Here is a 24,593-nt window from a genome sequence, read left to right as displayed (position 1 = left end):
ATCTTCTGGCAGGACAGGGTGGGGCAGGGTGGATATTTTGGCAAGGAATATGAGTTTGTTGTTCCATAATAGCAATGGCGACAGTGATGATGATGATGATGATGACGACGATGTTACTAATAATAATAATAATAATAAAAGAGAGGCTAAAACAAGAGAAATTCCGGTGAGGGAGCAAGAAATGGTAAATAATTCATAATTTTGTCAAAGACACGATAAAGGAACCAGTAAACGAAAATAGGGAACAATAACATCTTCTTCTTCCATGGCTTCTTTTCTTCTTCCATTTCTTCCTCTTCATCCCCCTCTTCCTTCTTCAGTCATCTTTTTCTCCTTCTCCATCCTTCTTCATCATCTTCTCCTTCATCTTTATCTTCTTCAGTTTTCTTCCCTACCAACCCCCACTGTCTGCTCATCTTTCAATACCCAAAATCTAATTGATAAGTCAAAACATCTACTAAAATAAAGGGGTTTTATTATATCAATGAGAATTATCATCATCATCATCATTATTATTATTATTATTGTTGTCTCTTAATCCTCTTAAGATAACAACAGGGAGGGCAGATGTGAAATAAGCGTATCATTGTTTTAGAAAATAACATTTATACAACTCCTCCCGCTGCCCTGCCCCCCCCCCCGTTTAATATCAACACCGTACATCCCCCCCCGCCACCTTTTGAGCATGCCCCCAACCCCTTTCGTTTACCTAGGACCTTACTTAATGTTTAAACCAGAAACTAACTTTTGAAGGATTCCACACAAGGCTTTCCAAATCTTTCGAAAACATCGCGAAGAAGAATCCAACGTCCCTGCCTATCTATCAAACCCATTTGCCCCCAGATCCTAACGTTTCTAAACAGCAAGATCAAACACCATTACCACCACGACCACCACCACCATAATCACCCACCACCACCACCACCACCACTCCTCTGCGACTTTAAAGGAGCCTCTTAAGAATTTATATAGGCGTGTCAAAACATTGGTGCCAAATTAAGAAACAACCCAAGAAAGCAAATAATAATAATAATAATAATAATAATAATAATAATAATAATAATAATGAGGTGTTGCATGATTGAAGTTGTATGAATGGTTTTTACAAGATAATTATGTCTCCGCGTGTAATTAGATAATTTGTTTTACGATCGTTGCCTTCAAAGGTCACAGTGATATGGCGGGAGAGGGAGTTTGTAAAAGGGATAGACAGCTTGGAAGAAAGAATGAGGCTCCTTTGCTTCTTGGGTATACTGCAGTCGTGGAGAGAGAGAGAGAGATGGAGGGGGGGATAACAGTTCGTGAAGAGTTAAATGGTTCTAGACATCTCAACAAATTATCAAAAGGAGATCGTTGTAATTAGTGATAACTTATCAATAATTGCAATCGTCTTCTTTTGATAATTTGCTTATCAATGATAAGCAATTAAACCAAAGACACGAGCGCAAGGAAGGTGAGAGCGAGAGAGCAAACATCCGCACTCAATACAGGGCGACCAAAGAAAAGTAAATAAAATAAATAATTCCTGTGTTTTACAGGTTGACAAATGTTTGAATAACAAACGAACAGTGAAGGTAAAGAATACACACACCAACGGTTTATGGTTAGGGTTGTGTGGAAAACGGGTGGTGTGCGTTTTCTTTACCTCCGCCCAAATGACCAGTATGCTTCAGTCCAAACTATGATCGTAAAGGATTAAGAAAAACATTGTAAGATGTACAATACATGCTGGCATCATTCCCAACTGCCTACCTTCGATAGCTCCATGTAAATAGCGGTGTGCAAAATATGGGATATATATACATAGGCGTAGGAGTGGGTGTGTGGTAAGTAGCTTGCTTACCAACCACATGGTTCCGGGTTCAGTCCCACTGCATGGCACCTTGGGCAAGTGTCTTCTGCTATAGCCTCGGGCCAACCAAAGCCTTATAAGTGGATTTGGTAGATGGAAACTGAAAGAAGCCCATTGTATATATGTGTATATATACATATATGTGTGTGTGTGTGTATATATATATATATATATTATATATATATATATATTAATAAAAGGAATTCCAACCTTGTCTGATTTTCACGTTTTATTTACAATCTTATAATGATATAATATAAGATAATATAATAGAATAAAATAAAATAGTAGAATGTTAAATGTTCATTCTGATTGAACTAGTACTTTCATGCATTAAATTATGCAATCTTCAGGTTCATGTAGTAGTGGTGACAGTCATGCTTCTCAATTTTTGACTGTAGCGAGATGGTTAAATCTGTGCCTTAAATACACCTGTGGAGGCTCCAGATTGCTAGGTTTTGCAACCTGTATTCTGACCAATCAGTGTGTAGCATCACTCAATTACTTAAGGTGATTGGTTTAGGCGTCACGCTTTGTTGAACATATCAAGAGTCCTGTATTGCTGAGGCAGCAATTGTTGGGCTATTTTTAGAAATGTTGTAAATAGCCTTTGTCAGGGATTTTTATATTTCAAATGTCATCATCATTATTGTCAGCACCTTAATTATTGTTGCTAGTGGTGATGGTGGTGGCAATAGAACTTTTAACCCTAAATAAGATAATTTTCCTGCTATCTTCATCTTGATCACCTTTAGTATTGTTGTTGTCATGGTCGTAGCAGTAGAAGTAGTACCTCTAAGTATTATTATTATTGCTTATTTAGCTTGGGTTCGAATTTATCAATAAAATTCTTTTCTCTGATTTTCCTCTTGATTTCACTTGAGCTGTGTAATTTGTAGAATGGAAATATTATATATATTTTCTGGCCACATGTTGCTAGGTGGTTACTCAAAGGTATCTGACAGACCTCTGGGTCTCTAATCTGTTGTCAGTGTACACGTGAGCGTTCTGATAGTGCATTTCCCCGTCTGACCTACATATATTTCTTCACAATTTGGGCATTTGATGCAGTAAATTATATATATATTGTTGTATTTAGAAATGGTCATGTTGCCAGTTTAGCCAATAAAAACATACACAATATATATTTGGTGTCAATTTGCTTCAGCTTTATTTATTTTTTACATTAATCTTAATCTTATTTCAGCCAAAGTTCTTTCGTCACACTCCCGTGACCTCATCAGTGGTCCTTTGCTTTCTTCTTTTTATTTGTGTGTCTCTCCTTACTAACGATCAACCATTTTGTATTTTGTATTCTTATTGTGTCTTTATTTGCGCATGCCTATATCCCTATGTGTGTCTATGTTTAGTTAGTGGGGGTGGGGGAGTGCCTGCAATATTTGTATCTCCTGTTTATACACATTCCTGTAATTTGTTTTTGTTTATTTTGTTCATGTGTTTATACCTACTTATTATTTTTTTAAAGAAAAATGCTCTGTTATATAAACTATGGTCAGTAATGTAGGTCAAACCCTAAACAAAGTACTGACCTTTCCTTGACCAACACAGGTCCTTGGCGGTCAAGTGTGTTGGTCAAGAAAAGGTCAGTGCTTTATTTAGGGTTTGACCTACATTACTGACCATAGTTTATATAACAGAGAGCATTTCCTGTCTTCCTCTATTTTGTGTCAGCCAGGCCAAGGAGCAACCCTGTCTTTTGCAGCACTTTCCCTTCGCCCTTAGCTCAATATACAAAGTGAAGCAAGAAAGACAATGCCACCTTTATCCTTTCTTCCTTTCTAGTCAGCACCGTGCATTCCCTACTCTTTCACTCTCTACAGACAGACAACCTTTTTCTACACTATCAACTACTAACCAGTGAGCCATCCTTGTCATCACTATCACTAGAATTTCTACTGTCTCTTTAACCACCTGTCAGGCAAAAGGATAAATATATGTAAACAATATTTCTTCCTTCTTGGTCTTGATTCTTTGATGTTCTTCACTGGTTACTCCGACATGAGAACCTTGAAGCATTACATCTACACGCTACATTCAGTAGTGGGCTACCTCATACCAACCTGATGTAGCACATCATTTTCATATATATATATATATATATCAGAGGGTATTTTCCCACTTACTAGAAATAACAGCCAAACCTCCCGAAAATCTTATACTTCAAACTTTATCAAAAGTATATATAAGCCAATGCACTCTTATATCTATCTCTCTCTCTATATATATATATGAAAAAAACACAGGATGGTCATGGAAAGAAAGCCTTTAATCATACGCCAACTAAACCTGAGCTAAACAACATGCATCCATCACCACTACACCTGATACTCAAAGTACCTTTAGTAAAGTTCCCCTCAACCCACACCTTGGTTCCCCCTCCCTCTTGAAACTGACCTTTACAGAGAGATTATTCAGGGGGCTGGGTATCAGCTTTATCTATCCCACCCATCTGGGTGCGGGCCTTCAAAAGGTCGGCGGCCCTGACCTTCCCGACATAGTTTTTCAGTTACGTCACTTCCAACAGGAAGTAATTATTTTCTTCCTCCGACTTTAATTATCGTTAGAGGTTCTGAACCGTCAAAGGCTTCTTTTTATTATTTTTTTTCCGAGGAATTTTGTAGAACCAGATTTCATTTGGCCGAACTCACTCTCATAGAGAACAAGTGCAATGTAGAAAGAATACCGGGAACAGCTTTACCAAGGGGTCAACTGCAGTATGTGTAGTCAGTGCTGTGGAATGATCTGAACTGGTTGAGGGTTAGGGTTAAGGTTAGACCACATGCGAAAGTGTAAAGTGCACACTAAAAGCATAAATGGGCAGATAGACAGCATGATCAAGTGGCACCAAATATTGTACGGGTTAACGTAATCTTTAGTGTCATTAAAAAAAAAGTGAAAGTAAATTGTTATTCTATTATTTGTTTTAGTCATTTGACTGTGGCCATACTGGAGCATTGCCTTCAGTCAAACAAATCGACTGCAGTACTTATTCTTTGTAAGCCTAGTACTTATTCTATCAGTCTCTTTTGCCGAAGTGCTAAGTTATGATGACGTAAACACACCAACATCAATTTCAAGCATAAACACGCACACACATATATAACGGGCTTCTTTCAGTTTCCGTTTACCAAATCCACTCACAAGGCTTTGGTCAGCCCGAAGCTATAGTAGCAGACACTTGCCCAAGGTGCCACGCAGAGGGACTGAACCCGGAACCGTGTGATTGGTAAAGAAAGCTACTTACCACAGCCACTTCTGCGCCTATTTGGAAGTGACGATAGCGAAATCTCATGATTTCATTATATTTATATAACATGAAGAATATGTATTGAATGTACATATAGCTGCTTTCACGGTGTCTGGATCCATTGTACAGTAATTTCCTATCTGACGTTTGTAAAACCGAATTTGTTATAGTTTCGATTTCATTTCAACTGGATTAGCAGCATGTCTGGTGGACATCCTGCTGCTCTTCGTTTTACTGTGAATCCCAACAAAAGAATCAGAGATCAGCAGATAACACTAGGCAACAGAATGTTTGCTGCTATCAGACGAAATGGTGCTCATGAGTAATCCGCCTTGGATTGTTGGAGAACTCTAACATGGTATCCAGGGTGGAAAATAAGTCTAACACTTTCCCTCCCTTTTTACTCACTGTTTGTAGTGTGAACCACTGACAATTATGAAATGTTTTATTGAAATAAACTTTTTGGATCAGTATGATTTTACGAGCATCAAATATACCCATTTTCCCACATATAATCACACAAAAGGAGGCGCAATGGCCCAGTGGTTAGGGTAGCGGACTCACGGTCGTAGGATCGCAGTTTCGATTCCCAGACCGGGCATTGTGTGTGTTCATTGAGCGAAAACACCTAAAGCTCCACGAGGCTCCGGCAGGGGGGGGGGGGGTGGAGATCCCTGCTGTACTCTTTCACCACAACTTTCTCTCACTCTTCCTTCTGTTGGCCTGCTCGCTTAGCCAGCAGGGTGGCGTCATTTGAAGGCTAAAACAATGCGAAGCGCATTGTGACCAGCGATGTGTAGCAACATCTGATAGTCTGGTCGGTCACGGTGATAATCACACAAATACAATGTTAATACAATATTGCAATAAAACATCACTCGTTCCGCATCGTCACCTCTTTCCCAAGCCCTTCGTTGCTTATGGATGGATGCTCTCATCGTCAAGTCAGCAAAATTTTAAGATGGTTCACAACTTCAAAATGGTATATAATATGTTAGCTAAACTAACATAACAATCCCACCCATAAAACGCATCCCTGATAATATCCATTGTGTAATAATGGGGCCAAAATGGGTCGTACGTATAATCAAGGATCTAAATCAGGCAGTTTTTTCTTTTTTTATATTGTTTTCTGCTGCACCAGACAGCAAATTCCCTTTATGCCGTTTGTCCAAATGATATTTTCGATGCATGAATTCATGAAATTATGAGATTTTACTATCGTCTTTTCTGGCAAAATTTACTTTGACTTTTTTTACGATGTTCACAAAAATTGAAAGAAGTGGAGTTAAAAATGTGCCTTAAAAATTTTTTAATTTTGGTTTAAAAAAAATCTTTCAGAATCGTAATCTCTGTTGTATGAAACAGAGAAATAAAACCTATTTTTATTTGTTTGAGTCATTTGGCTGCGGCCATACTGGAGCACTACCTTTTAATCGAACAAATTGACCTTAGGGCTTATTCTTTGTAAGCCTGGTACTTATAGTATCAGTCTCTTTTGCCAAGCCCCTAAGTTACGGGGACAAACACAAACACACACACGACGGGCTTCTTTCAATTTCCGTCTACCAAATCCACTCCCATGGCTATAGTGGAAGACATTTGGTCAAGGTGCCACGCAGTGGGACTGAACTCGGAACCATGTGGTTGGTAAGCAAGCTACTTACCACGTATATATATATATATAAATTAAATTTAAAATAATTACATAAAAAAGTGAAGAAAAAAGGAGAGAGGAAGTAAACTCTGTCCCCACCCACGATACTTTGCCATTTTCCTTTCCCAGGAGGAAGTGACAGCTATTACGAAACTTGGCCGAAAGATATTTTCGAAGAGAAAGGAGTTATTGTTGTGGTGAGGTTTAGTGTTTTGGCAAATATTGAAAGAAGAAGAGAATTGGAGAAAGAGAAAGTGAAACAATGTGCGTACTTAGATATATACGCATACAGATACACATATATGCACACACACACACACACACACACACACACACATACACATATATGTATATAACTACATATATAAACATACATATCTGTTGTCTACACCACCTGTCTTCGTCTTTTTTTTTGGTGATTTCTCCCCTATATACATATAAATACATATATAAACACACACACATATATATATACATACACATATATATACACACATATATATATATACATACACATACATATATATATATATATATATATTATACTGTATAAATATATATACATTAGACGTACCCAGATACATGCATACATCATCATCTATACACACACACATATACATATATATATATACATACACACACACATGTACATATGTCTATATATATATATATATATATATATATATATATATATATATTATATATATATATATATACACACACATACACGCGCACGCGCGCACGAGACGGAAAGAGAGCGGGGGTGGGTGTAAACAGAAACATGACACTAGTTTTATTTAAGACTTTTACTGAACAAGCATAAAGTGAAATTTGTACAGAAAACATCATCATCATCACCATCACCACTACCACCACCATCATCATCATCATCATCATCATTGCTAACATCGTCATGATTACTCAAGTTTGATAGCTGAGTCATTTTGTAAAACCAGCTGACTGTTGAGGAAATTGAGAGGAAGCAAGCACTTTTAAGATATACTGAAGTAGCCACCAATATTAAGAGGAGAAGAAAAATAATCAGAAAAAAAAAGGGAGAGAGAGAGAAAGAAGCTAAGGCGAGCCAACGAGCTTACTGTTCAAATATGCAATGCGATATATAAGGAGAGAGTGAGAGGGAGAGAGAAAGTAGACTAGTTTTCATTAACAAATATTTGAATATTTTGTTAATTATAGATAATTGTTTGATGTAGGGGGAGTGCTTTGGCGGAGGTGTGTGTGTGTGTGTGTGGACTGATGTCTGAGCGACTTTTGCAAACAGTAAAAGAACAAGTTGTATTCGAAAATGAAAACTAGAAATACTTATTGAGAACCAAGGCTTGGTTTAATGGAAGAGTGCAAGGTGTGTGTGTGTGTGTGTGTGTGTGTTTATGTATATTCACGTCTGTGTTAGTGTGTTTATGTGTGCGCGTTAGTGTTGATATGTATGTGTTTGTGAGTGAGTTTATGTGTATATATATATATGTATACACACACACACACAACACATAATTATGTGTACTTACATACGTGAGTGTGTGCATGGTGCGGTGTGTGTGTGTGCATACGTGTCCATGGTACGGTGTGTGTGTGTGCATACGTGTCCATGGTACGGTATGTGTGTGTGCGTTCGTGTGTGTTTATGTGTATATGTATGTGTGTGCGTGAGTGTGAGTATATTTATTTGACTGCGGCCATGCTGGAGCACCGCCTTTAGTCGAGCAAATCGACCCCAGAACTTATTCTTTGTAAGCCTAGTACCTATTCAATCGGTCTCTTTTGTCGAACCACTATGTTACGGGGACGTAAACACACCAGCATCTGTTGTCAAGCGATGCTGGAGGGACAAACACATACACACATATACATATATATACATATATACGACAGGCTTCTTTCAGTTTCCGTCTACCAAATCCACCCACAAGGCTTTGGTCGGCCCGAGGCTATAGTAGCAGACACTTGCCCAAGGTACCATGCAGTGGGAATGAACCCGGAACCATGTGGTTGGTAAGCAAGCTACTTACCACACAGCCACTCCTGGAGCCTATGTGAAACGTGGGTATTTATATTTTTTGCGATTCGATATTTTCTTTTTTAAAATATCAGTGATGAATCAAAGAGAGAAGCAAACAACAGAGGAAGAGTAAAAGAAATAGAAACTTTCATATTAAACAACAAAAATCTCTGCCTCGTCCCCCCCTGCTCCACCTCCAACACCGCCATCAGTTTACTCCGGCCCGACATCAAACCCCGGAAGTACGTCATGCTGCTTTGCTTGCCGAAATAAACCAAAAGTTTAACATCTGTTTCCTCATCGTTTCCGTATATTATGCTCAACTAACAGGTTATATTGACATATTTTGGACAATTAGCAAGTTATGCTACAAACGTATTTGACACCGTCGACCAAAAATACTTGTTTATTATAACTAACTTAAATAACTTGGCCTCTGATGTCTGCTGTCGTCCACTCCTCGCTACTTACTAAGTATACAAACATCACTGTTGTAGCCTTTCTAGATCAAGTGGCCCGTCATATGATTGAGTTAACCAGACATCGTTAGCTTTATGTATCAGCTAACCAATTTACATGGTCTATCAAAACAGCAAGCTATGTGCGTGTGTTTGTGTGTGAGAGAAAAAGAAAGATAAAATCAGGCGGTATATTTACCGGTTACAGAGATGTACTTGCATAGCAAGTGATTTGATCTGAGATCGTGTGCTGAAACGGAAACAATTGCAGCGTGGAAGGTGTTTGTAAGCCATTTAAGAAACACACCAAAAGCCGTTCGATTCACTTCAACATTTAAGTTTAATTTGTCAAAATATTTTCGTCGCTTTAAGACCGGATTTTTGTCAGTGAACAGGTCGCCGTCTTAAAGCGACGAAAATATTTTGACAAATTAAACTTAAATGTTGAAGTGAATCGAACGGCTTTTGTGTATTTACCGGTTGATATCCATAAAATTACGATCGTTTCGCAGCCAACATCATGGAAAAATAATTTTATTATATAATAAATTATTTTACCTGCATTAGTAAATATGTTATAAATTATATAGTACTATTGCACAATTTTCAAGCTGATACAGGTATAGAAGGCTAGATCTTCAGATCATAGTATGTCATGGTTACATCCATTCTTCAGCTCAATATACATATACCATGGTGTTGAACTGTTAATTCCTACACATTTTTTTCTCTCTCAAATTCTTTCTGTCGAAAAGCGTAGGCTCGAAACGTCAAAGACATTTCCATTCTTCCCGAGCGTTAAACTAATACACCTGCTTGTTTTTCTCTCACCTGTCTTCACCTTTTGTTTGCTGTAAATTTGAACTATATATATATATATATATATATATATACACACACACACACACGTATATATGTACTTGGATAAATTTCAAGGGATACCAGATAAACCACCAATACCGGGATACATCTCACTCAACAACTCCCTGCATTAACGGGTCTTGATATCACAAAACTTGTCTTTAAAATGATTTAACAGATTCCATCAAGTAATGCTATTAAGTTAGACATCACCTGAGCCAACCTTAAGCAGAAACATCTAAGTTTTATATATATATGATCAGGCTCCAATGAGCCAGGTGTTGTTCTGCGTCAGTAAGCCTTATCTTACGTAGGTAAAATCAACAGAAAGTGTACAATGAACCTGCTGTGAGGAGTGAAAAACCCAACGTTTCAGACACAGTCCTTCTTCGGGGGAAAAGTTGAAAGGAGAGAAATTAATGATTGAGAGAAAGAGCAAAGTTTTACATATAAGTTGATATAAAATTGGCTGAAATTGCAAATTCTTTTGTTTTTAACTCACCCACCCCATTAAAAATTTTTTTCTTCCTTCACTCATACGTCGAAATCAACGGGAGTGACAATTATTATCATTATCATCAAAATCCTTGATTGTATCTGTTGAACGATCCTAACGCTCTTGAAATACCGTTTATCTTCTGCTCTTAACAAAAGAGCCCCTTGAGGAAACGCACAACGATAATTCTAATGACACACCACAGCCAGACCACGGCCGCTCTTGATTTATTTCTGTGCTTTTTAATACAGAACGTCTATAACAGATGCTTTCTCAAGACGAATACCGTAGTTTAAAAGGCTTTCAACGGTTATGTCTGCTTTAAGCACGGTATACAGATTGACAAAAAATAAAATTACTGAAAGAGGGCATCCACAACTAGAATAAATAAATCACAACTTTTCATGAAAGCAATGAAGATTCTACAGGGGAACTCAATTTGCTGGAAGCAACAGTAAATTTCCCCTCATATCTCGCTCTAATATCTTGAGAAAAAAAAAGCACGAAATGGAAACACTATATACGACTCTGGAGAAGTAAAAATGTTGTCCCAGGAACATTTAAGTCCGAGGAAAAGGCTTAAGTATCTTTGATCCTAGACCTCTTTTCCATCGGAGATGACCTGGGGCTTAATAACATCGGAAGAGGAGGTTGGATTTTTTTTTTTATTACAAAAGCTTAAACGAAAGATCAATTATTTAACAAAATTCCTCGTGTATGACACAGCAAGTCTACTGTTTCGTTAAACTAAAAACTACACTTAGAAATACTCAGAAATAGTTTAGAAGATCTATTTTAGAGATTAAATATTTCAATATTGATACAACTACGTTAAATAAAGGCAGTAAACTGGCAGAATCGCTAGCACGCAGGACAAGAAACTAAGCAGTATTTCGTCTGTCTCCACGCTCTGAGTTCAAATTCCGCCGACGTCGACTTTGCCTTTTATCCATTCGGTGTTGATAAAATAAGTACCAGATCAGCACCGGGGTCGATATAATCGACTAGCTTCTTCCCCACAAATTTCAGGCCTTATGCCTATAGCAAAAAGGGTATTTAAGTTAAAATAGTCGTCATCTTCAAATACAATTAGCTACATCGTACTGATGAGATCAGAACTAGATCGATATTTTGATGTTTCTGATTTGTGCACAAGGCCTCGACAATGATTTTGAAAGGAAAGGGTCAGTTAATATCATCAACCCCAATATTTGACGGGTACTGTATTTTATCGGCCTTCGGAAGGATGAAAGGCAAAGTTGACCTCAGCAGAGTTTGAGCTCAAAACGTAAAGGGCCAGAGCAAATGCCACTAAGCGTTTTCCCGACGCTCTAATGATTCTACCAACTCCTTGCTTTCCAATATTTAATTAACGTAAGGCGGCGAGCTGAAAGAATCGTTAGCAGGCCGGGCAAATCTTAGCGGCATTTTGTCCGTCTTTATGATTCGTGGTCGACTTTGCATTTCATCCTTTCAGGGTCGATAAATTAAGTACCAGTGAGTACTGGAGTTGGTGTAACCGTCGTGCCCCTCCCCCTAAATTACTGGCTTTGTGCTAAAATTTGAAACCAATATTTAATCAACATAAAGATTAATTAATTATTCTACCACATAGCTAACTCGGTCCCACCCTTGACCAAGGCTCAAAGGATGTGTTCACAACTGGATATGATGACGTAAACCTGTTGTGCGTGTAATTTTCTGATTCAGAATGACGCCTGACCTTTATCTGTCATGAATAATGGATGACATAATTTTGTTTCTATCATTGTCAATGGACTCCTACTGGGTTATTTATTTATTTGTCTGTCTGTTTGTTTGTTTGTTATTTAAAGCGTCGGCGAGCTGGCAGAATCGTTAGCACGCCAGGCGAAATGCTTAGCGGTATTTCGTCTGCCGCTACGTTCCGAGTTCAAATTCCGCCGAGGTCGACTTTACCTTTCGTCCTTTCGGGATCGATAAAATAAGTACCAGTAGAGCACTGGGGTCGATGTAATTGACTATTCTCTTCCCCAAAATTTCAGGCCTTGTGCCTATACTAGAAAGGATTATTATTATTATTATTATTATTATTATTGAGTGAGAGAGTAGTGCATGCCAGCAAAGTGACACTGGGGTAAAATATACGAAGCCCAGTATAGCCATCATGACTACCCGTCTGATAAGGGTACACCTGGCACATGCATCACAACCATGTGTGCGCGACATGGTGATCTCATATCAAGATAAACAGCACATGACCTTGCAGGTGGGGCCAAGTTAGAATTTTCTTCAGGTCGAGTAACCCATCCCACTCGAAAGGTCCCTGGATAAGGGTTGTTTAAGGATGTTGAACGAAACACCCATGTTTCCAGAGGTGAATTATTCAAACCCCAAAGAATCCCTCTCAACACATAGCTATGATGCTCCCCCACTACTTCTGCTCGTGATCAGAGATGAACATATCGTCAGCCACTAAGGGACATGCTCAACTGGTTAAGGTCAAACAACTGACAAGCAAATCTGTGGTATTGAGCAGAATATTTGCTGTAGCCCATCTTTTATACCAAGATAAAACAATGTACGTGATAACACTTCCAATCAGTTAAGATCAGAAGCCATGAGAGCCACTGCCTGGTACTGCTATTATTATTATTATTATTGGGATGGTATTCTTTTACTACTAAACCCATCTCATCTTTGAAAGGTTAAACTTCGTGTTAAGACTAATTGAAAACTCACGTCTGACACGAAGCTATTCCGGTATGCAATTTATTCAAGTTATTCACTACTTGTGCACACGAACACACGTTGCTAGTGAGAGGTTATCAGTTATTTCTAGCAGACTGGGATCCTGCATACAGACGTTCCCTCGCCCTCGGCTGTCAACTGCAGTGGGGTAGGTTTAACAAAAGAAAGAAGGATTTTCGACGCTTTTTACCGCTCAGATTCGTTCATAACACATAAAAAAACTATAGAAACTAAATATAAACTTCACCTTCAAAGTGAAAAGTGAAATAGGGAAAGGTTACCGCTTTTTTCAAAATCCCGGAATATAGTTGATTGGGGGGCGGGTCTTCTTTTGTGGGGTAACTTTTGTACAAAACCAAATATTAAGGAATGGATGGATTTTTTCTGTTTGGTTCACACTTCTTGAAATTGTAAAATTAAGTCACAATTTGGGATATTGATGTAGTTTTTCACGCTGAACCTGATGTTGTTATTCATTTCATCCAGAAAAGTTTTAGAAAAATGTTACAGAAGTTGGTTTAAGATTTGATTTTTACCCAATCAGAAAACAGGATTTGGAAGCTGGCATTTTGTATTATAGTGCATGAGAGGGATTAGTGCACTTTGGATTATAGTGCATGGTGGGGGTGGGGGGTTAATCGATTGACTCATCCCCCAATATTTAGCAGGTATTGTACCGTATCAACTTCAGAAGGATAAAAGGAAAAAAACGTTCTTAAAGAGATGAAAATTACCTACTGCACCCCACCCCACCCCACGGAAAAAAACCCGTAATTTCTTCGAATGCTTTTAAGCATCAGAGATTATGATGCTGCAAAAACAAGTACGGGTGGGGACGAGTGGGGGTGCACGTTACACCGAATTCCAAAAATTTTCGCTTTTGACATTCTTTTGAAATTTTCTTTCTTTTTTTTTCAGATTTGTTTTAAAAGACCAGACATTATGATTCTTCGAAAATATTTTTTTAAATTTCTTTCGCTTGTTCCAGTCACAGGATTGCGGTCATGCTGGGGCACCGCCTTGAAGAGTTTAGTTGAACAAATCGACCCCAGTGCTTTTTATAAAAAGCATGATACTTATTCCATCGGACCCCTTTGCCAAACAGCTAGGTAACGGGGTCGTAAACACACCAACACTGGTTGTCAAGCAGTGATGGAGGACAAACACTAATACAAAGACACACACACACACACACACACACACATGACGGGCTTCTTTCATTTTTCGTCTAACAAATCCATTCACAAGGCTTTGGTCGGCCAGGTGCTATGGTGGAAGACACTTGCCTAAGGTGCCATGCAGTGGGACTGAACCCGGAACCGTGTGGTTGGGAAACAAACTTCTCACCACACACCCACACCTACTTCAATACTGTACTATATGAATATCTATTTTGGTCACTCCCCCAACATTTGTATGAATTAATGCTCAGTATATAAAACACTGAGTAAAAAACAAGGGCCATGTCCTTTTAGCTGGTTTCCGTGGGAGGGAAAGAGAAAAGAGAAAGGGATCCGCAAACCTGCCCAGAATTCCTGTAACAAAATGGAACCCTTCACTAAAAGTACCCAAGGTGCCAGCTGGCAGTGTTAAACAGGGTGAGGATTAAAGTCTGCCATCCACGTAGGCCATGGTGGGATTTGAACTCAGAACACAAAGGGTGAGAACCAATACAACAAGGCAACTTCTCCAACCCCCTCACAGTTCCACCATTCTAGAACGGAACGTTTCCATCGACCCCTAAAGGCTGAAAAAGCAGAGTTTACCTCGGTGGGATTTGAACTCAGACCTAATAATTTTGAATTCAACCTCCTAACTATAAATGACCAATGACTATCGCTCTAACTATAACTGACCAAATGCATACAATGTGTATCGGTCTGAATAATTACTGATTAGCCATACTCAACGACCACCGGTCTAACTAGGTGACCAGACCTACACAATGGCTACAAGTTTAACTATTACTGAAAGATCGCCTAACTGGCCTGACCTATACAGTAAAAATTTAATATATGACCAGATATATATGGTCAACGGTCAAACTGTAACTGACCAGACTAACACAGCAACTACCAGTCTAATTATAACAGACCAAATGCATACTGTAATATCCGCAGGTCTTAAGGCCGCGAGCTGACAGAAACGTTAGCACGCCGGGCGAAATGCTTAGCGGTATTTCGTCTGTCGCTACTTTCTGAGTTCAAATTCCGCCGAGGTCGACTTTGCCTTTCATCCTTTCGGGGTCGATAAATTAAGTACCAGTTACGCACTGAGGTCAATGTAATTGAATAAATACCTATGTCTGTCCTTGTTTGTCCCCTCTATGTTTAGCCCTTTGTGGGTAATAAAGAAATAGGTATTTCGTCTGTCTTTACGTTCTGAGTTAATATTCCACCGAGGTCAACCTTGCCTTTCATCCTTTCGGGGTCGATAAATTAAGTGCCAGTTGCGTACTGGGATCGATCTAATCGACTGGCTCCCCACTCCCCACTCCCCAAAAATTTCGGGCTTCGCGCCTAGAGTAGAAAAGATTATCCGCAGGTCTAAGAATAACTGATCAGTCCTAACAACAGCTATCGGTGTAGCTGTAACTGACCAGATGTATACAGTAATACCCACTGGTCTAAAAATAATTGACCAGTCCTAAAAAAACAGCTGTCGATCTGACTATATAACTGATTAAATGTATACTTTAACGACTATAGGCGCAGGAGTAGTTGTGTGGTAAGTAGCTTGCTTACCAACCTCATAGTTCCGGGTTCAGTTCCACTGCGTGGCACCTAGGGCAAGTGTCTTCTACTATAGCCTCGGGCCGACCAATGCCTTGTGTGTGGATTTGGTAGACGGAAACTGAAAGAGGCCTGTCGTATATATGTATATGTATATATGTGTGTCTGTGTTTGTCCCCACCCCCAACATCCTTGTGAGTGGATTTGGTAGGCGGAAACTGAAAGAAGCCCGTTGTATATATGTATATGTATATATATGTGTGTGTGTTTGTGTTTGTCCCCCGCCCCCAACATCGCTTGACAACCGATGGTGCTGTGTTTACGTCCCCGTAACTTAGCGGTTCGGCAAAAGTGACCGATAGAATAAGTACTAGGCTTACAAAGAATAAGTCCTGGGGTCGACTAAGTGATAAGCTCGACTAAAAAGGCGGTGCTCCAGCATGGCCACAGTCAAGTGACTGAAACAAGTAAAAGAGTAAAAAGACAGTATTTGTCTAAATACAGTTAACCAGACATTCACAAGGTGCCATGGTCTAACTCTAACTGACCAGCCCTGCACAACAAGTAGCGGCCTAAAAAGAGTTAAACACCTGTGATATGCAATTTAGCAACTCCAATTCTCTGAAACTCTTGGGTTAGTTTAGGAAACAAACCGACTGGATCAGTGGTTCTTGACCATTTTTTTACCTAGTGAGCTTTTTGAATCTCATTTTACTAGAGTGGACCCTCGTAGCCGTTCGATATTTAAAAAAAAACTACATTTAAATATTATTAGGAATTGTATAGAAATGTGTTACAATGTTGGGTGTTGGGTGCAGGTGTGGGCTGTGTGGTAAGAAGTTTGATTCTCAATCATATGGTTCTGGGTTCAATCCCACCGCGGAGTACCTTGGGCAAGTGTCCTCCACTATAAACCACAGGCCGACCAAAACGCGAGCTTCTCCAACACCACCGCTTGACAACCGGCGTTGGTTTGTTTACGTTCTCGTAACTTAGCGGTTCGGCAAAAAAGAAAGACAGAATAAGCACCAGGCTTTAAAACAAAATAAATAAATTAATTAATAAGAAGTATTGGGGTTGATTCGCTCGGCTAAAAATTCTTCGAGGCAGAATTGACTCCAGGACATCTTTTAAAGCCTAGTAACTAGTCTACCGATCACTTTTCCGAACCACTAGATAACGAGGATGTAAACATGCCAACGCCGGTTGTCATTCGGTGGTGGGGACAAACACAGACAAAAAGACACACATTGATATATATATATATATATACACACGACAGACCTCTTTCAGTTTCCGTCTACCAAATCCACTCACAAGGCTTTAGTAGAAGAGGTTATAGTAGAAGACACTTGCCCAAGGTGCTATGCAGTGAAACTGAACCCGGAACCATGTGGTTGGGAAGCAAGCTTCTTACCACACAGCCACATCATGTTTGTATGTCTACTACGTAAAGTGACATATAACTGACAAGGTGTAAGGGTCAAACAACGACTGACCAGCGCGGCACAACAGCAACAACTATCAATCTATGACCAGATGTATACAATACTGACCGTTGGTCAAAGTCTACAGATGACCAAACCTACACCACGGCTATCGGTCTGTTGTTTTAGACTTGAACTACTGTAATAATAATAGCAGTAATAATCCTTTCTATTATAGGCACAAGGCCTGAAATTTTGGGGGAGGGCTAAGTCGATTACATCGACCCAGTAAGCAACTGGTACTTAATTTATCGACCCCGAAAGGATGAAAGGCAAAGTTGACCTCGGCGAAATTTGAACTCAGAACGTAAAGACGAACGAAATGTCGCTAAGCATTTTGCCCGGCGTGCTAACGACTCTGCCAGTTCGCTGCTTTTACTAGAATAATAACAACAACAACAACACAGCTAATAACAGCAACAGACACACCAACGTTAAGTGTCATAATAATAATAACGACAACACCAGACTCAAACAGCAATAACAACAATGAACCACATTATACATGCAGAGCTGTGCAAAAACAATAGATCTGTTTGATCAAGACTGCCCGCATGCGTAGGAGTGGCTGTGTGGTAAGTAGCTTGCTTACCAGCCACATGGTTCCGGGTTCAGTCTCATTGCGTGGCACCTTGGGCAAGTGTCTTCTACTATAGCCTCGGGCCGACCAAAGCCTTGTGAGTGGATTTGGTAGACGGAAACTGAAAGAAGCCCATCGTATATATGTATATATATATATGTGTGTGTGTATGTTTGTGTGTCTGTGTTTGTCCCGCCAACATCGCTTGACAACCGATGCTGGTGTGTTTACGTCCCCCCGTAAGTTAGCGGTTCGGCAAATGAGAACCGATTGAATAAGTACTAGGCTTACAAAGAATAAGTCCTGGGGGTCGATTTGCTCGACTAAATGCGGTGCTCCAGCATGGCCGCAGTCAAATGAATCAAACAAGTAAAAGAGAGTAAAAGAGAAAAAGAGTGTAACAACATTAGGAACCGCGGCAACAACAACAACAATAATTAAATACTACAGCTATAAACATTATCGATAACAACACTACAGCGATACAATAACAATATCGCAAACGAAACTAGGTGTGTTGGAGAGAGATGAAGGGAAAGAGAAAACGTAAGAATAACAGGTTTCCTTCGTCGAAGACAAAGGATTGAAAAAACAACAAAAGGTTTGTTTAATTGAGCAGAAACAAAACAAGACGAGTGTAAAGTGGAGCCTGGATGTTGGTTGTGGGAAGGAATGGGCAAAAGTGGAATTGGTGGGGTTTTTATGGACAGAATAATCCATTGTCTGCGAGAAAGAGGTGGGGGTAGAAGAGGAGGGAGAGAGAGAGAACAATGGAAGAGAAAAGAAAGAGAAATTGAATTGTGCAGAGGTTGAAGAGGGGGGGGAACGAGTGAGTGTGTAAAACATGAATATGTATTTGACTAAATGAGTGTATTTGTAACTGTAAACAAGAATATTGAGTTGACCAAACGGGTGTGTCTGTGTGTGTGAGAGTGTGTGTGTGTGTGTCTGTGAGAGAGTGTGTGTGTGTGTGTGTATGAATGAACGAATGTATATAACTATAAACATGAATATCTAAATAACCAGATGAGTGTATATAGCTGTAAACAAGAATATTGAGTTAACCCAAACGAGTATGTGTATATATACGTGAGTGTGTATGCATGTATGTATGCGTATATATAAGTCTATATACAAGCAGGAATATAAAGAGAATATATGTGGACGAACGGATGTATGTAAGAGTAAACATGAACACACACGTTTGTACGGCTATAAACAAGAATGTATGAGAAAAGTACAGATTAATTACATAAGTACAGGGAGCCCTGGGGGGAGGGGGATCCGATGTAATCGACGAGGCTCCCCACCCCACCCTGATTCTCCTACAATTTTAGACCTTTTTGCTTATTTATAGCAGATAATTATTATTATTATTATTATTATTATTTATTATAAATAATAATAATTATAATTATTGCTGTCTGTTGAGGAAGGACGTTACGTTTGCGGGGAGAAGATATGCGATGAGGTGGCATTCATGCCGTTACCAATCACAAAGATATTTAACAACGAGGAAGAAAGAAAAGAAAAACAGCAGAAAACAAAAAACAACACAAAATACACACAAAACAAAACAAAAAAAACTGAATCACAAAAACAAAAAAACATCACCTTCGTCTTTTGGTGGAGTTTCTTCGTCCATTTTTTTGGTCGAAGAATTAAAGAATCTTTTTGAGAAATAAATCCAAAATATAAGGGATTTTTTTTGACAATGTTGTTTGTTGTTCTGTTTTGATGCCGAATAAATAAAAATAAGAGTTGCAGGATGTAAGGAGTTCCTCGTGTTGTTGCCGGCAACAACAGCAGCCTGGCTTCGAAATGGTTATTGGCGATGGTGGTGGTTGGTGGTGGTGGTGGTGCTTTAAGTAACTTGTAGAATCGTCATCGTCATCAGCTGTGACAAGAGAGAGACACACTCCACGGTTTGCGATGGCGATGACGATGGTGGGTGGGTGGGTGGTAGTGAAAGTGGTATTAATGGTGAAGATGATGGTTGGGGTGGTGGTGGTGGCGGAGATAACGATAATGATGGCAAGGATGATGATGATGATGGTGGTGGTGGTGGTGAGGGCGGTGGTGGAAATACTGATGTGGTGATGATGTTGATAGTGTTGATACTCGTGGTGGTGGTGGTGGTGGTGGTGTTTATGGTTGTGACGATGGTGGGTGGTAGTGAAGGTGGTGGTTGGGGTGGTGGTGGTGGTGGCGGAGATAATGATTAATGATGGCGAGGATGATGATGTAAATAATGGTGATGGCGGTGGTGATGTTGATACTGGTGGTGAAGGATGGTGGTGGTTATGGTGGTGGTGGTTATAGTGGTGGTAGTGGTGGTGGTGGTGGTGTTCTAAACGGTGGCCGTTGACTGATTGCTTGGACAACAAGTTGATAGGAAGAATAAAGAAACAAACACAAACATTGCATCAATACATCATCAGTGCTTCTTCGTGTTCTAAAGAAAAAAACATGGAACAACCGTTGATGGGGGGGAGGGGGAAGGGAAGAGTCTGTTAAAAGGCGGTGGCGGGGGCGACGGCGGGGGCGGTAGGGAGCGAATGAGGGGGTGGGCGAGGAAGGAACCAAATCACACTTTTGTCGGCCGATTCCTCTTTTTCTGTGTTTCTTCATCGAGTTGGAATGTCTGGCATTTTCCTCGCTTCAACAAGAGACAATTCAACGTGTGCACGCTTTTGCGTGTGTGTGTGCACATGTATGTGTGTGTGTGCGTGTGTGTGTGTGTGTGTGTGTGTGTGTGTGTGTGTGCGTGCGTGCGTGCGTGCGTGCGTGTGTGTGTGTGTTGTGTGTGTGTGTGTGTGTGTGTGTGTTTGTGTGTATGTGTACACATGTATGTGTGTGTGTACACATGTATGGGTGTGTGTGCGTGCGTGTGTGTGTGTGTTTGTGTGCGTGTACACATGTGTGTGCGTGCGCGTGTGTTTGTGTGTGTGTGTGTACACATGTATGTGTGCGTGCGTGTGTGTGTATATGTGTGTGTGTGCGCGCGTACACATGTGTGTGTGTGTGTGTGCGTGGATTCACTTGGGTAGACACCCGGTGGGTGCTCAGGGAATAGAGGATTGTAAAACAAGATTACATTACAGAAAGCGGAATATTAATAATTTGGCAACCAAAAATAAATAAATTCTACAATGAATAAAAACTAAAAATAAATATATATATGAAAAATCTACGTTGTGTGAAAATTTGGAAATACTTTGGTTAAATTTCGGTAAATGAAACAGATTCAAGTGATTAAAATTTATTGAAATTTTTATTGGATTCATTTCAAGAATTCCGATTTCATTTCCACCTCAATAATTAAATCTGATCAAACAAAGGTGCCGGCACGCTATCGTCTAGCCTGCTAGAAATAACAGCTAAATCAACTTCAAACTGCGCTCCCCACCCCCATCACACACACCACATACACGTCTTAGTAAAACGAAAAACACGTTGAATATCATCAGTGGTTTTCAACTGGGGTCCATTTAAGATTTCCTTTTTTTTTTCTTCTTTTATTAAAATTTATCTGCAATGAACTGGTTGCACTTTTACATTACACAAGATATTTCAATTTTTGGATCTTTTCGGTTTGAACGGCAGTTTTTAAAATAATTTCTAGGTAACTAAAAGATTTTAAACTTCGTACACTGGTAGAATCTGTTTATAAAACATCTTTTTCTCTTGGCTTTATTGTGAAAATTCTATAGTTTGTAAGATATTTGTTGTTTCTTTTCTTTAATTTCTGCAATTTCAACCAATCAATGACGTCTATTGAGGTGAAAACATTCTGTGCCGCATGAATATGTCCCTCGTTTAAGAAACAGATTGGGTTTATTTACATTTCTGAAGAAAAAAAAGATACCCTTCCCTTAACCCTAACCCTAAAACAGATTGAAATGCAATAGATCGATACTAGGGTCATAATTATGGGTGACAATTTCATATGACACTGCTATAAAAACTGCCGTTCAAACCGAAAAGATCCAAATTTTTATTTAATGTAAATCCTAATAACTTTTAATTATAAAATGGTTGAGAAACACTGTTCTACACACTCAGAAATAGACGGGATGGTCATGGTCGGAATACCTATAATCTGTTCGATGACAACTGATCTATGATTAAACAACGTAAACCTAATCACAGACTTGTTCTCCTTGTCGTCTGCTACTTACAATTTCCCCTTCCAAACATCAAGATCACAAACAATCCAAGTATTTCCTTAAAACGTGAAAAATGCCGTTAAAATTTGACAGGAATTTCTTTGGGCGTATCTGTTTTATTTTTCTTGGCAATATTTGAAAAGTAAAAAATGTTTCTAATCAATCTTGAAGCTTCCCTGTCCGATTTAATTTTCTTCTTTTGCCGTGTGGTTCAAAAGCTCGCTTCCCAGCCTTGTGGTTTCTGGTTCAGTTCCACATAACAAAATAAAACAGGAGATTCAGTTAAATTCTTTCTTATCACTGTTTCGACCATACCGTTGGATGTTGTTATACACCGCTGACACAATGCGTTCCTCGCATTGTCGTAGCTTTCAAAACCTGCCTAGATGGGAGGGCCAACATTCCAACCCCTTCAACGGAACGCCAATCCGTCACAGAGAGACCATTTACAGCTGAGTGGACTGGAGCAAATGTGAAATGAAATGTATTGCTCAAGAACACAACGTACTGCTGGTCTGGGAATCGAAACCACGGTCTTGCGATCGTGAAAGCAACACCTCTAACCACAAGGCCATGCCCCTTCACAAACTCTTTATCACGACATCATGAATTCCACAATCTTTACATGTGTTTCACTTGAGTATCCTTGTATGTCATAAAGTATTGTTATGTAGATTACACAATCACCTTAAAATGCCAGATCTTCAGAAGAAAATTATTTAATCCATTGTTGGTTACCAGCCTCAACTGGTAGGCAAAGTTCTCTCATTCTCTCTCTCTCTCTCTCTCATTCTCTCTCTCTCTCTCTCTCTCTCTCTCTCTCTCATATATAATATGTATGTATGTATGTGTGTGTATATATATAATATATATATATATATATGTATGTGTTATATATATATATATATATATATATACATACACACACATACATATACGCATGTATGTCTGTATGTTTGTGTATATATATGTATATGTGTGCGTGTCTTTGTGTTTGTCCCGCCCCTCTCCCACTGCTTACCAACTTTATTTTTGTTGACTCCAAGAGGATGGAAGGCAAAGTTGACCTCAGCAAGATTCGAACTCAGAACAAAGTGCTGTTAGGTATTTCGTCCGATGCGCTCACCACCTTCTCATGTGTTTACATTAAGAAAAACATTATGGACAATACAGGACAAAACAAAGAATATGTGTGAATGTATGTTGTGAGGGTTTTGCGTGTAAACATTACCAACAATTTTTTTTTTAAATCAACAATGTGTGATCCTCAATAGGGAGGAGACGTTTGAGGGCTGCTCATGGAAAAACCCCATAAAAACCATGGGTACCCTGCCTTTCGTTTCCTTTTCTCCAACTACATGCGTATGCTCAGGGCAGGCCCGTTCACCCGCACCATTCTCGCCACTTTCATCCACCTTTCAGCAAACTGGTTAGAAGACGGCATTTCCCTCTCTACCTTTATTTTCCTTTTCGAGTGAAACTTGAAGAAGTTGAACAGGGATTCGCCAAAGAGAAAAGTGTTTGTCTTCAGCCCCTTCAATCTTGTCCACTATACAACCTCTTTTGCCATGGTCACCAGGCATATAAACACACCCTTTCCTTCTCGGTTAAAGGAAGGCGGCGGGGCGATCTTCACGATGGATTCAGTTGTCAGCCAGATCCGTCCCACACGCACGTGTTCGATATAAACCTACAGGTGGGCAATGCTTGGGCACTGAACGAATAACAATGAACAATAGACCATCTTGTCTCGGGATGGCCTGTGCTGACACCAAACGTATACAAAATTCGCCACGACAGGGTAGGATAATATTTACATTGGAACATATGTAAACACTACAAAATCTACACTCCTGCTTACTAGTATGAACATCATCCTGAGCCAGTCGTTGAAGGTAAAAAATGTCATTTTCCCCTGGGATTTTCCAATCAACACTAACAGAACGATCCAGGCTAATCGACCAGACATAGTCATTAAATAAAATACTTGTAGACTAATAGAGGTAAGTGTTCCTATTGATAAAAGTATATCTGTAAAGGAACTTGACAAACTAATTAAATATAACGACCTGGAAATTGAAATACAAAAATGTAGCATCATAAAGCGAGAAATGTTCCTGTTATTGTAGGTGCCCTTGGTATGATAAAAAAAGGGATGTCAGAAACATTTAGATAATATCCCAGGAGAACCATATCTCAGAGAAATCCAGAGAGATTGTTGCTGAGAAGTACTGCCCACATCCTTAGAAAAAAATCCTATCCATTTAGATGTCTGTGTTGTATTAC

General features: G+C 39.4%; 1 protein-coding gene across 7 annotated transcripts in view; it reads right to left on the bottom strand.

The window, feature by feature from the left end:
* Window positions 1–24,593, bottom strand: part of LOC115223170 (microtubule-actin cross-linking factor 1) — a 342,500-nt gene that overhangs the window by 146,899 nt on the left and 171,008 nt on the right. Inside the window, exon 1 of one of the 7 annotated variants that reach the window (XM_036512284.1) lies at window positions 19,753–19,943. The exons of the other annotated variants lie outside the window; for them this stretch is intronic. Within the exon in view, the coding sequence (XP_036368177.1) occupies window positions 19,753–19,783 (31 nt within the window). The 5' untranslated portion in view covers window positions 19,784–19,943. Of the gene's footprint in view, window positions 1–19,752; window positions 19,944–24,593 lie in introns of those variants that run through there. 7 annotated transcript variants of the gene reach the window in all.

Source organism: Octopus sinensis, linkage group LG22, assembly GCF_006345805.1.
Source record: "Octopus sinensis linkage group LG22, ASM634580v1, whole genome shotgun sequence".
NCBI classification, from domain to species: Eukaryota; Metazoa; Mollusca; class Cephalopoda; order Octopoda; family Octopodidae; genus Octopus; species Octopus sinensis.
The sequence above is the reverse complement of the archived record's forward strand: the minus strand, read 5'-3'. Positions and strand labels throughout refer to the sequence as shown.